General features: G+C 41.1%; 2 protein-coding genes across 4 annotated transcripts in view; one reads left to right on the plus strand and one right to left on the minus strand.

The window, feature by feature from the left end:
• Window positions 1–6,428, plus strand: part of MTREX (Mtr4 exosome RNA helicase) — a 114,332-nt gene extending 107,904 nt beyond the window's left edge. Inside the window, exons 26-27 of the mRNA XM_017548667.2 lie at window positions 4,011–4,115; window positions 5,546–6,428. Of these exons, the coding sequence (XP_017404156.1) occupies window positions 4,011–4,115; window positions 5,546–5,598 (158 nt within the window). The 3' untranslated portion in view covers window positions 5,599–6,428. The remainder of the gene's footprint in view (window positions 1–4,010; window positions 4,116–5,545) is intronic.
• PLPP1 (phospholipid phosphatase 1) overlaps window positions 5,709–12,458 on the minus strand; it is a 100,953-nt gene continuing 94,203 nt past the window's right edge. For all 3 annotated transcript variants that reach the window (XM_017548670.2, XM_017548669.2, XM_037745775.1), the window contains exons 5-6: window positions 6,695–6,871; window positions 5,709–6,186 (exon numbers count right to left, since the gene is read on the minus strand). In XM_017548670.2, the coding sequence (XP_017404159.1) occupies window positions 6,061–6,186; window positions 6,695–6,871 (303 nt within the window). In that variant the 3' untranslated portion in view covers window positions 5,709–6,060. The remainder of the gene's footprint in view (window positions 6,187–6,694; window positions 6,872–12,458) is intronic.

Consider the following 12,458-nt stretch of genomic DNA (forward strand, 5'->3'; position numbering starts at 1 on the left):
TTTGCAACGGTCTGGCTCGTCAGCCAGGCTGGTGTGCAGTGGTGTGATCTCGGCTCACTGCACCCTCCACCTCCCAGGCTTACGCGATCCTCCCACCTCAGCCTCTAGAGTAGCTAGGACCACAGGCATGCACCACCATGCCCAGCTAATTTTTGTATTATTTGTAGAGATGGGGTTTTACCATGAAGCCTAGGCTGGTCTCAAACTCCTGGGCTCAAGCAGTCCACCCACTTCGGCCTCCCAAGGTCGTTGAGGTTACAGGCATGAGCCACTGCACCCAGCCTATGCATGTTTTCTGATTGTAATCAGAGCTGTAGCACACAGTACAGTGTGTCTGTTTTTATAGGCAGACAGTAATTGCATTCGAACTTTCTAATGTGCTGTGCACAAACCATATTTGTTCCTAATAAAATTCTTAGTTTTCTTTTTATATGAAAATAAAAAGTGTCTGGTCATTTCATATCCTGAGCCTCAGAAGTGGTTTTAAGTATTCTTCAAACATTAACTGAGACTAGCTAACACTGTCATGATTAAAACCATGTGTTTGGGGATGTCTAACACAAAAGAAAAGTTTATATTGTGATTCAGGTTGAGGAATTTTGAAGACATATTAAGTATTTATTCTGTTATCACCCTGAAAAAAAATGACAGAATGTAGCTGTTTTTTTATTTTCATTAAACTAAATTTGAATGACAGTTTTAAACAAAATATTTGTATGGGTTGATGCCTAGGGTTTTAGTCAAGTAATCCGGAGGCTGCTGTTACTATTTATTATTTATTTCTGACTCTGCATAAACAATATTGTGCTCTTAACTATGAAGGATGACAAAGGATTTGTTTTCCACTGAGCAAGTGTCATTAGGAAAGCTTCTATGATGAATCATCTCTTGCAACTATTTACTATACCTCTGCCTGCCATATGCTTTTATCTTATTTTATGTTATTTTAGTCCTGCTCCCTCGGTATACCGCGTTTTTAAAGCAAATGCTGTGAAGTGCATTCCTCAAGTGTCCCCAACCACACACATTTTCACATGCCTTTCAAGTAGCAGTGTTACCCTTTCTTAGGAGTGATTTTTCAATGCATTTGTCTTTTAAAAGTATTCTTGCTAATAATAATAGAGTAACAATTTATTAATAATTGTTTCTGCATTTACATTTTGGCACAGTTTTAGTACCTGATGCTTATTCATTTGATGAATAATTGTGAGACCCTAGTGGTAATCAGGAATCATGCTAGTTACAGCGTGAGCAGCAGTCTCTGCTGTTAAGAAAGGGTTCAGCCTAAGCTGGGGTTTAGTGGTAGGCAGTTGCAAGATACATGTGCGATTCTAACCTCAGGCCAAGCTACACTGGAGTATTAAATTAGGGTCAGAGTGTGCACTGTGGGAAACTGCTTTAGGGTATACCAGAAAGCTGAAGACAAATGCTGTTTGGGAAAATCTGCTGCTTTCTGCCCTTAATGAGAATAATGGCTGTTTTGTTAACCAGGTAAGTAAGGCTGATGTTTATTGAAATGCTCTTAAATAAAAGCATATAGTCCCAAGTGTCCATCAATAGATGAATAAATTGTGGTATATATTAGGTTGGTGCAAAAGTAATTGTGGCTTTTGCCATTTTAAATGGCAAGGTGTTCCATTTTAATAAAGATTAAATGGAACAGCTTTCAGTTATAAAAAAAAGACATACTGACTCATACTATAATGTGGACAAACCTTGAACACATTAAGCTAAGTTGAAAGGCGGCAGATACAAAGGCCACATAGTGTATAATTTCACTTACATGAAATGTTCCAGAAAAGGCAAATTCGTAGAGACAAAGCATATTAGTGGTTGCCATGGGCTGGAGAGACAGGAAGACATGTAACTGCTTAATGGGAACAGGGTTTTGAGTGGGGAGGTGGTAAAAATCCTCTAAAATTAGATAATGATGATGGTTACACAAGTCTCAATATACTAAAAACCACTCAGTTGTACACTTATTTAAAATAACCTTATGGTATGTGAATTATATCTCCATGTGAGTTCTTCTGGAAGGTAGTAAACCTGAATTTTTAAAAAGGGCAGTAATTGAATTGTGTATTTTAACATGGCTAAAAAGGTGGAGTTTATGTTGTATATTTTACCACTATTTGAAAAAAAATTTTTTTAAGACAACAACTAGAAAGAATTTGATTTCTCTTTCCACTCTGGCAGGACCAAAAGAAAAGATTTGTAACCAGTAGGTTAATGTGGTTTTGGTTCGGTTTGGTTTTGGTCAGCTTCATTTAGCCTATAATGGGTCATGGCTTTGAAGCTTTTGTCTAGCACCTAGTCAGGCTGATGAGGCAGGATGATGTCTAAAGCTGGGCATAAGGAGAGCCCTTGGATTGGAGAGAACTGTAGTAGGTAGGAGAGATGCTATATCATTCACTACTTAACCCTTCGTCTTCATTAATCCCTGGAGTAGCTTCTGTGCTTCAGGCAGCTGTGGAGAATTTGTGCATACACCCAGTGATTTGTTGATGAAACTCTGTGGGCAATAACCACAGCCATTGTATTTGCAGCCTTGTGCCTGCTGGCCTCATTTTCTTGTAATCTTTTTACCTGAAACTGTGTCAAAACTAAATTTTCCAGAAATTGAATCAAAATGTTGACAAAATGTCTCAACAGTGCTCTCTGGCCTGGATGTGCACTTACTTGCCTTAGTTTATTCTTTATCTTAGTAATTTACTTTGTATGGTTTGGTCTCTGATAGCTTTTGCAGATTCTGGGTAACAGGAGTTACTAAAATTTGTGAAATAATATCCCATTCTGTTTCTTGGTACACATTTTAAGTCAGTCAAAACAGTGTTTGAGAGAGAGTATGTCTGGCTCTTTAATGCCCTACATAGCAGAAGACTTTGTACAGGATTTCATTTCAATCCTAAATGACCTGTGAGAATCTGGTCTCAGGTAAAAATCTAGTTACTTTTAACCCACTACTTAATTTCTCTTTGGATATTATTGTTTGTTTAACATTTAATATCTGATTGCATAGATAATATGATACTACCCTCTCTATCCCAACTCCTTGACACCCAGAACTTTCTGCAATTGGATTTCCTGTTTCATTGCAAGGCAGTATTGGAGCCTGCATTCCTAGCAGCTAAGAATAGAAATAACAAATTAATAATTATTAATAATAGTGTAAACAGTGAGTTCATTGTTCTACAGATTGCATTTTGAAAACTGGTATTCCTAATGTATTTATTTCATGCATTAAAAATGAAGTCACAAGCGTTTTAGATTTAGGTAGGTAGCACTCAGAGAAAGGATCTCACAATCTCTGCTCCTCTTTGCATAAGCCGAGCAAAAGTGAAACTATGTTTATAGCTCCAGCTTTGATACAAATACTTTTCTGAGTCTAGACCCATGGGAAAAGGCATCTTTCCTTGTGCTCCTTGAGAACACTGTGTAAAGAACGTACTAATGAAAGAAGCTAAGGTCAAGAAGAATGAATGAGTCCACCTTTAAAATGGCAAATTTTATCCTGTTACTCTTCTACTAAAAACAATCTGTTGTATTCTATGAGACGGTATGGATTGTGTCCAGATGCCACACTAGGCCACACTCAGGGTCCTTGAATAGCTGTGGTTTGCCACTCTTTCCTGCATTGTCGTGGTGGTTCTTCCCTTGTTGCTGCCTGAGAGATACTGCCTCGTTCTTACAGACACAGATTATGTCATCTTTGCAGCCTTCACCAGAGTTGCCCCCTCCTCCTAGGGCATTTTGTTTTCCTACCTAATACTAAGCGTCAGCACGTTAGTAATAAACAGGTCTTTCTCTACCATTAGTCAGAGATGGGAGTTAAGCCTTTCATCTTTGTAGCCTTCCCCAGTACCTGACAGGTTTGCTACCTGATTTACTTCATGGGAAGTCCCTCAAAGTACTGTTAATTATCCTGTGTTCTCCTGCCTTGCCTCTCAACAAAAATTCTGCGGTTCCTGATTATTTCCATTTTATAAGTGTTTTGTTCTTTTTCTATCTAGGCAGCATAATTCGTTGTATGAGGCGCCTGGAAGAATTGCTTCGACAAATGTGTCAAGCAGCAAAAGCCATTGGAAACACTGAGCTGGAAAATAAATTTGCAGAAGGTCAGTATCAAATGCATAAGCTGTTTCTAATTTAGGCAAATTTTGTAAAGCAAACCTTGAGCCCTGGACCACAACCTAGGAGGACATTTTGAGATGTTCTTCACTGTATTGTCATAGAGAGCCATCTACTAGTGTTTCTGTAAAATTTAGTGTGTTGGGTCGGGGGGTTGTTGAGGTTTTATATATACATCCATTTATATATATTGATTGTACACTTACTACATGCCAGGCGTTGTTTTAAGCACTAGGAGATATAGTGAACCAAAAGATACCACTGCCTTCATAGAGTTTATATTCCAGTGTGGGGAGATAGACAATAAGTCAACAGTTAAACTTACAAGATGGTGATAAGTCTATAAGGTAAAAAAGCAGAAAAGACAATGGAATTCGCAGATGGATAAGATGGTCTAGTGCCTCCACGGGGAGGGTGGCAGTTAAGCCCCTTGGTATATGCCTGATATACTTGAACACTAGCAAGAGGCCAGTGTGGCTGGAGCAGAATGAGCAGTGAGTAGAGCAGTAGGGATTGAAGTGAGAAAGGAAAGGATTCATAGCTCCCAGCCCCAGACTTCTCAACTCTGCAGTGATTGGAGGTGTGGAGCTTGGGAGTAACCTGCCCTGACTTGGACTTTACAAGGTAATTCTTGCTCTTACATCAGGGCAAGTCTGTAGTGTAGTACAGTAGAAGCGGGAAGACCAGATCAAGAAAGGATGGCTAAACCAAGGTGGTTGTAATGGGGTTGGCGTTGGGGTTGGGGGGAAGGGGCATAACCATGCCCGTAAATAGTTTTGTCATTTCTACGGAATCCTGACCAAGAAAAAGGACTAAGTTAAAGCATCAAAAAGTAGTAACCACATTGTTGCAGAGTCAGTCAATGCTGGTGATTTCTGCCAACCACTTAAGTGTCCTAAGAAGAGGTTTGCAAATCTGGCTTATATTTCCATATCATTGATAAAAGCAGGCCTGTTTAATAACTCAGAGTTTAAGTGTAGGTGTCAAAGTTTTAAAAATAATTTGTAAATAAAATATCTATTTGTCCTGCCTTGGCCCAGAAAGAATTTCACATGGGAGCTGAAAAACAATACAGTGTCTTCTGATATAGGTTGAAAATCCAAGTCTTCGGGTTTACCTTTCTTTAGACAAGTTAGTCCGTCCTAGAATTTGTCTTTTTAAGCAGTTCTGGACATCTCCTTCCCGGCCATCTCCCATAGAGTAGTTCAGAGTCAGAAGAATAGGGGTCTGGCTTCTGTGTTTCCACCTCACAGAGGTGGCTGCAAATTTCTCTAGGTGTTCAGCACGGTATTTGACTTTCGGGGCTGCTCTCTCACCAATTGAATCAGGGTTGGTATGGTGTCTTTAAAACTTCAGTAGCGACAAGTTAGGTGTTTTGTGGTCTTGAAAGTTTAAACCTTATTTTCTTCTCTCTTAGGAATCACCAAAATCAAGAGAGATATTGTGTTTGCTGCCAGCCTCTACTTGTAGAGTCAGCTAAAGGAATGTGAGATTTTAAATTATATTATTCACCACCTGATTGATTATAGTTGACTACAGATGCCTGCAAACATGGATTTGGTTCTCCCATCTCAAGACAGTTGTCCTCAAACATTTTAATATGTATTATATTTAAATCAAACATCATTCATAGAAAGCATATTACATACACATTTATACATAAGCATTACATTTTTTTAATAAAAATGTATACAGGTGGGGCACTGTTTTGGTGGAAGGCTTGGAATTTTTTAAATGAATTTAGAGCTATTCAATAACGACTGTGTTAAAGGTAACTATGTACACACAAAGTGGGCATCCAAGAGGCATAGCAGCAGCAGCAGCAGTCCTTTAAAGGCTTGTACACTGGGAAGAAAGATGCATCCTCTTGCCTTGTGGCAATCATTTTTCTTTAGAAAACAGGCTAGCTTCACCTGGGCACCCGGCTGCCTGTTAAGGCTGGTGATTGCTCGGATAGTGATTCCCCGTTGGTGTTTCGTGCAAAGTTGTATGAGAGTCCTCCTCTTTTCTTTCTTTAAAGGAAGTTCTTTCTTTGAAGAAATCTGATACATATACAGCCTACAGAGCAAAATATTTAATGGTATAATTTAGATTAAATTAAAAACTATATACAAAGTTGTGATCAACAGCATCCTAAGATAAATACAGACAAAAATATAATTTGAGGTGTACAGATTAAGCATATAAAAAATTAGAGGCTAACTGGGATTTTTTAAAGGAGATTGTTCCAAATTAAGAGTTGCTTTATGTCCTTCAGCAACTAGCTTCATTTTGCCAATACTTAGTAAAGAGTTATTTCTGCATGTGAATTAGTTTTTTCAACTCATACCTCCCCACCAAAAAAAAACATTTTTAGCCAGGGCCTTTTACAATAAAAAATACTCAGATTTTATAAAAATACTAAGTTTTACAAAGAGTAACCTGGTTTTTACCAGCTGTGGATCCTCAAGTGACTTTTAATAACCTTGGGATTCTTTCCCACTGCAGTTTTCTCAGTGGGAATTTTTTTTCTATTATCTAAATGTTTAGCAATATCAAGATGTAGGCTGTTGACCTGTATACTTACAACTAATATTGCAACCAGAGCTCCTTGAATGAGTCCAGTCAACACATCACTCCAGTGGTGTTTGTAATCAGAAACTCGAGAAAGGCCCACATAAATGGATACAGCAACAAGACCAAATTGCAGCGTGGGACGTAAGAGTCTTGCCCAGTCTCCTTTCATCCTGGCTTGAAGATAAAGCTAACAGAAAAGAATAAAGAGAATAGTTTATTTAACATAACAATGCATAACTTTCTATATTAAGAAAGGGTTGGCATTTAAAATGATTATCAAAATATTATGATATAGGGAATAGGACTTCTAGGCAAACATTCATGTATGTATTGCTGCCTAAATGTTAATCCTTTGAAAGAAACAAAACTATTGCCCTACTAACTTGTTTAAAAGAATCTACTGCCAGTCTAGTTATACCACTCTTCAAAAACTATATAAACAAGTGTTTTCTGTTGATGGCTTTCTAAACAGGATTTCAGGGACAGTTCCTTTCCTTGCAGTCTGGGTTACAATTCTGATAATCAAGGCCAGTACTGCCATTGGTTGGTTGTTTTCCTTAAAGAAATGAGGTCTTGCTCTGTTGCCCAGACTGGAGTGCAGTGGTGTAGTCATAGCTCACTGCAGCCTCAAACTCCTGGGCTCAGGCAGTCCTTCCATCTCCACTTCCCAAGTAGCTGGGAGTATGGGTACATGCCACTGAGTCCAGCTAATTGTTTTTATGTTTTGTAGAGCTGGGGGTCTCACTGTGTTGCCTAGGCTGGCCTCAAACTTTTCATCTCAAGCAACCCACCTGCATTGGCCTCCCAAAGTGCTGGGATTACAGACATGCGCCACCATGCCTGACCCAGTATTGCCATTAGTTCTGAGTCTTGGGATAAAGTGCTAGTATTCTGGGCACAGGGTGCCCTTGCTTTGGGACTGTCTAGGGACTATTTGATTAATTCACCAAAGAGAGCTCTCCCACCCTCAAACTGTTTAACAGCGCAACTGAGACTAAATAATCTGTATTTGCAAGTAATACAGGTTGTAGTTTAGTGATGGTCCAGCAAAGAAATGTATTCTTTCAGTAGTGCCTGTACCCCCTTTAAGTTCTATGACTTTTCTATACACTAATCAGACCTGAGAAATTCCACTTTCTCGTGTCAGTCTGTCTTTGACTTTGGGTGCATCCTTAAAATTTTTATGTAGAAGGGATTCTTTTTAGGGATTCCACTCTCATTAAAAAAAACGGGGGGGCCGAGCACGGTGGCTCACGCCTGTAATCCCAACACTGGGAGACCGAGGTGGACAGATCACCTGAGGTCAGGATTTTGACAGCAGCCTGGCCAGCGTGGCAAAACCCCATCTCTACTGAAAGTACAAAAATTGGCTGGGTGTGGTGGTACATGTCTATAATCCCAGGTACTTGGGAGGCTAAGGCAGGAGAATTTCTTGAACCCGGGAGGCAGAGGTTGCAGTGATCAGAGATTGTGCTATTGCCTTCAGCCTGGGAGACAGTAAGAGTCTGTCTCAAAAAATCCAAGAGCTCAATTCTACATGGATTTAAGGGAAAACCATAGTTATGAAAAAAAAAAAAAAAAAGAGAGAGAGAGAGAGAGACAGCTACCTAATTTCTATCTAATAACAATATAATTTTTAACATTTTCTTTTAAAATTCTCTTTTTAAAATTCTCTTCAGTGACTCATAGGCAATTAAATGCAGTCTTCAGAAAACAATATACATAGCTCTCCCCATGGACACTGCCTATTTAAAATAGATGACACAAATCCATTCCCAGCTCTCTGGGCACTGCCATTGGTGTTCAGTTCCCAACCGCTGGCAAAGACCCAGGGCTTACCTAATTTTATCAAGTACTTAGTATAAACATCTAGTTCTAAAAGAGCTTACCAGCTGTTTAACTGAATCTGACTCATCAGCTAGTTTAAGTACCACTGGCATTCTGCAGAATCCTTACTTTTGTTTGTTGTTCACGCTGTGAAAAAAGTAAGTTGTAAGAACTTTGTCTCAAGATTGACCTTATTATTTCTACCTTAATTGGAAACTATTCATTTTAAGGAGAAAAGTTCCTTGATTGCAGCAGAAGCCGAGGTTTAGAGACTACTGTCAAAAAGTTTAGCTGTCCCCCTTTGGTTATTTTGCTACCTTTTCATACAGAAGTTAAATGCATAGCTTATTCAGACTATATAAGTACATACCTAGGAATTAAAATACTTATGAATATAGACATCTTAGGGAATACTGTACCTAACTATGCTAAAGACAAAACAAGAAAACAAACTCTAAAATGGACTTAAGCTAGTCCCATGCTACTTCCAACCTGAAGGAAACTCAGAGATAGATAGGACTTCAAGGCCTTTCCTAAGATTCTAAAATCCCTGTAGCAATATGCTCATTCTAAAGAACCCTGGCTTTCACTGTAGGTAGCCTGAAAACTCATATTGAGTATTATTTTCTCCAAATTTCTTCCCCAACATGACAGTGAAAAGAATTAACATTTACTTACATGATCAACTAAGCTCTAACACTTTTAAGTGAAGCCTTTCCCCCTATAAATAGCTGGTTTTCCCCTCACACATCTAGCCAAGAATAGCGGTTTCACCCATCAGTGAAACTGTAACCATGGACCCCCAAATTATTTCACCGTGAGAGAATTCTGGATTCCCCAGTTGTGGTTCTGAACCTAATCCTGTACTCTAGTCCTTGGCTTCTCTAGTGATAAACGGACACAGCCTGGGTATGCTTCCTATGTGCCCATACTGTGTTTCCCTGGGCCAGGGTACTCAGTGTAGCTCTGTGAAGACTTCCATTTCTGAAGAGCCCAAGGAAGTGGACACCCTGAATTTCTCAGACCTTGGGTCACCTTGAGTTCTACAGTTGACATGCCCAGAAATCCAGACTGGCTTTTCCCCTCCCATCCTGCCGGCAAAACTTTCTTATATGAGTAGGTTCAACAAAGCTAAAAGGTGATGTCTTTCTGGTGGCTCTACTTTGATTCTGAGCAAAACAAGCACTTGACATGACTTCCTTTAAAAGAAAGTCCATTCCTTTAGCTTTCCCTAGCTGCCACAGAGAAGTTGAATGTCTGAAGCTTCTCAGTACAGTACTGTTCTGTTAGAAATAGGTGTAGGGACACAGCTCGTGCTTCAGTGCCAAGGTTAATAGTAAAAAGGCTCTTATAGTTTCCTTCCTTTGCAGATTCCACTCTTCCCTCCTCCCCATACATGCCATTTGCCAACCTTATCTATTAACATCCCTTTTAGGTAAGGTATTCAGTTACTTTTTTAAGAGTTTGAACTTACAGAGCTCTATATCCAACACAGTGTGTGGTACCAGACAGGCTCAGTGGCAACATTACTTTTGAATTCCCCTTCTGGGTGGAATTGCCCATTCACAGATACAGCTGTAAGAGTCAGTCCAGTTTGGACCACACAGCCCTGCCATCTCCCTGCATACCCACATCTCCCTGCACTGACTAGATGACTTAACACCAGGCATCACCCAGAGATCTGCTAGGCTATATTTTGACTCTGGAATTTATACCAGAAGTATGAAGGAATTGTCTAATTTCAAAAGTAGTAGGAAAGGTGCCTAATGAGTACATAATAGGTTATTTGCAAACTAAAGTTAGGAGGAAGCAAAAGCTGTGGTCAAGGACAGCAAGCCATTTAGTTGAAAACAATGGAGTGGGTTTCAAGATGGCTAAAGACATCTGGTACTTGCTTTCTCCTGAAGAACCACCAAAACAGCAGTAATCGCACTTGGAATAGATCACCTGAGAGAGACTGCTGGCATTTAACACCAAAATGACAGGAAACACCTGAGGCAAGTAAGGAGCAGGATGCACAGCAGGGTGCTTGGCAGGGATTGGTTGGGGAGGCTCCCCATGCAGGAAAAGGGTAGATGACCCCCAACAGTCCACATCCACATTCCCATTGTGAAGTCCTGGAATCCCAACCAAGGGAGAAACGCTCAACCCACACAAACAGGGGGCTTGGGGACTGCATGATGGCATTGCTCCAGAAAAGGAGCTTATCCCCCAGAGTCCTAAGCAGCTACAGCAGGGCACCATTTTGAGGGCCCAGCCCCCCAGCAGACAGCATCCTTCCCTGAGGCCCAACAGCCCTCACATATCCACATCTCTGAAGCTCCATTAACATCCCCCATCAAAATATTATGCAAGCCACTGGCAGTGAGCCAGCAGAGCCACTGTGCATTGTCAAGCCTGATTACAGGCTACCCCACCCTGCAGAGGCCATTTGGGGCCAAAGTGCATGCTCCCAACCCACCTGTTTATGGTTGTTGCCATGGAAAACCACCCCTGCCTACCACAGCCAGGCCCTACACACACCACTGAGGGACCTATCCAGCCTGGCTCTACCTACCCCTGTGCCCAGGCACTGGAGGGTGTACCTGTCATTGACACCTGAGCACACCTCCCAGGGGCCTGAGGAAGGGACCACCCAATCTGCTGCTACCACCACCCACATGCACCACCTATGGGCATGGGGACTAGCCACCGAGCCCATCATGGTCAACACCAGCGCAAACCACTTGGGAATCAAGAGGGTTGTCCTGCCACTGCCCGCACCACACCTGATCTGCTGTCTGTGGGCACCAAGCCCAAGGACCTGCCCACCATGCTACTGCTGGCACCAAGCAAGCTGCCTGGTGGCCCAAGAATCAGCCCACCAGGACCCTCTAATGTCAGTGCTACCATACACTGCCCCAGGGCCCAAGGACAGGCATGCTCAGCCTGCTGCTGCCTCTTGGTGCTCGAGGATGGGCCTACCTGATGTTCCCATCTCCAGCAAACGCCTCATTGCAGCAACTAACAACTGCACTGAGGAAATCACACACAACTGATTCTGAACAGCAAAAGAAACAACAGCAACCAACAAAATGGGGAAAAAAATGTTTGCAATTTACCCATCTGACAAAGGACATATATCCAGAATCTACGAGGAACTAAAACAGATTTACAAGAAAAAAACAAACCCATTCAAAAGTAGGTGAAGGATATGAACAGACACTTTTCAAAAGACATATATAAAGCCAACAAACATACAAAAAAATGCTCATCATCACTGGTCATTAGAGAAATGCATATCAAAACTACATTGAGATACCATCTCACACCAGTTAGAATGGCAATGCTGGAGAGGATGTGGAGAAATAGGAACACTTTTATGTTGTTGGTGGGAGCGTAAATTAGTTCAACCATTGTGGAAGACAGTGTGGCAATTCCTCAAGGATCTAGAAACAGAAATACTACTTGACCCAGCAATCCCATTACTGGGTATATATCCAAAGGATTATAAATCATTCTGTTATAAAGACATATGCACACGTATGTTCATTGCAGCACTGTATACAATAGCAAAAACTTGGAACCAACCCGAATACCCATCGATGATAGACGGGACGGGGAAAATGCGGCACATATACACCATGGAATACTATGCAGCCGTGAAAAAACGATGAGTTCGTGTCCTTTGAAGGGACCTGGATGAACCTGGGAACCAGCAAACTGACACAAGAACAGAAAATCAAACACTGCATGTTCTCACTCATAGGCGGGTGTTGAATAATGAGATCACATGGACACAGGGAGGGGAGCATCACACACTGAGGTCTGTGGGTGGGGAATAGGGGAGGGACAGTGGGGGTAGGGAGTTGGGGAGGGATAACATGGGGAGAAATGCCAGATACAGGTGATGGGGATGGAGGCAGCAAACAACATTGCCATGTATGTACCTATGCAACAATCCTGCA

The sequence above is a fragment of the Cebus imitator genome, unplaced genomic scaffold, assembly GCF_001604975.1.
Source record: "Cebus imitator isolate Cc_AM_T3 unplaced genomic scaffold, Cebus_imitator-1.0 Scaffold213, whole genome shotgun sequence".
In the NCBI taxonomy this organism is placed as follows: Eukaryota; Metazoa; Chordata; class Mammalia; order Primates; family Cebidae; genus Cebus; species Cebus imitator.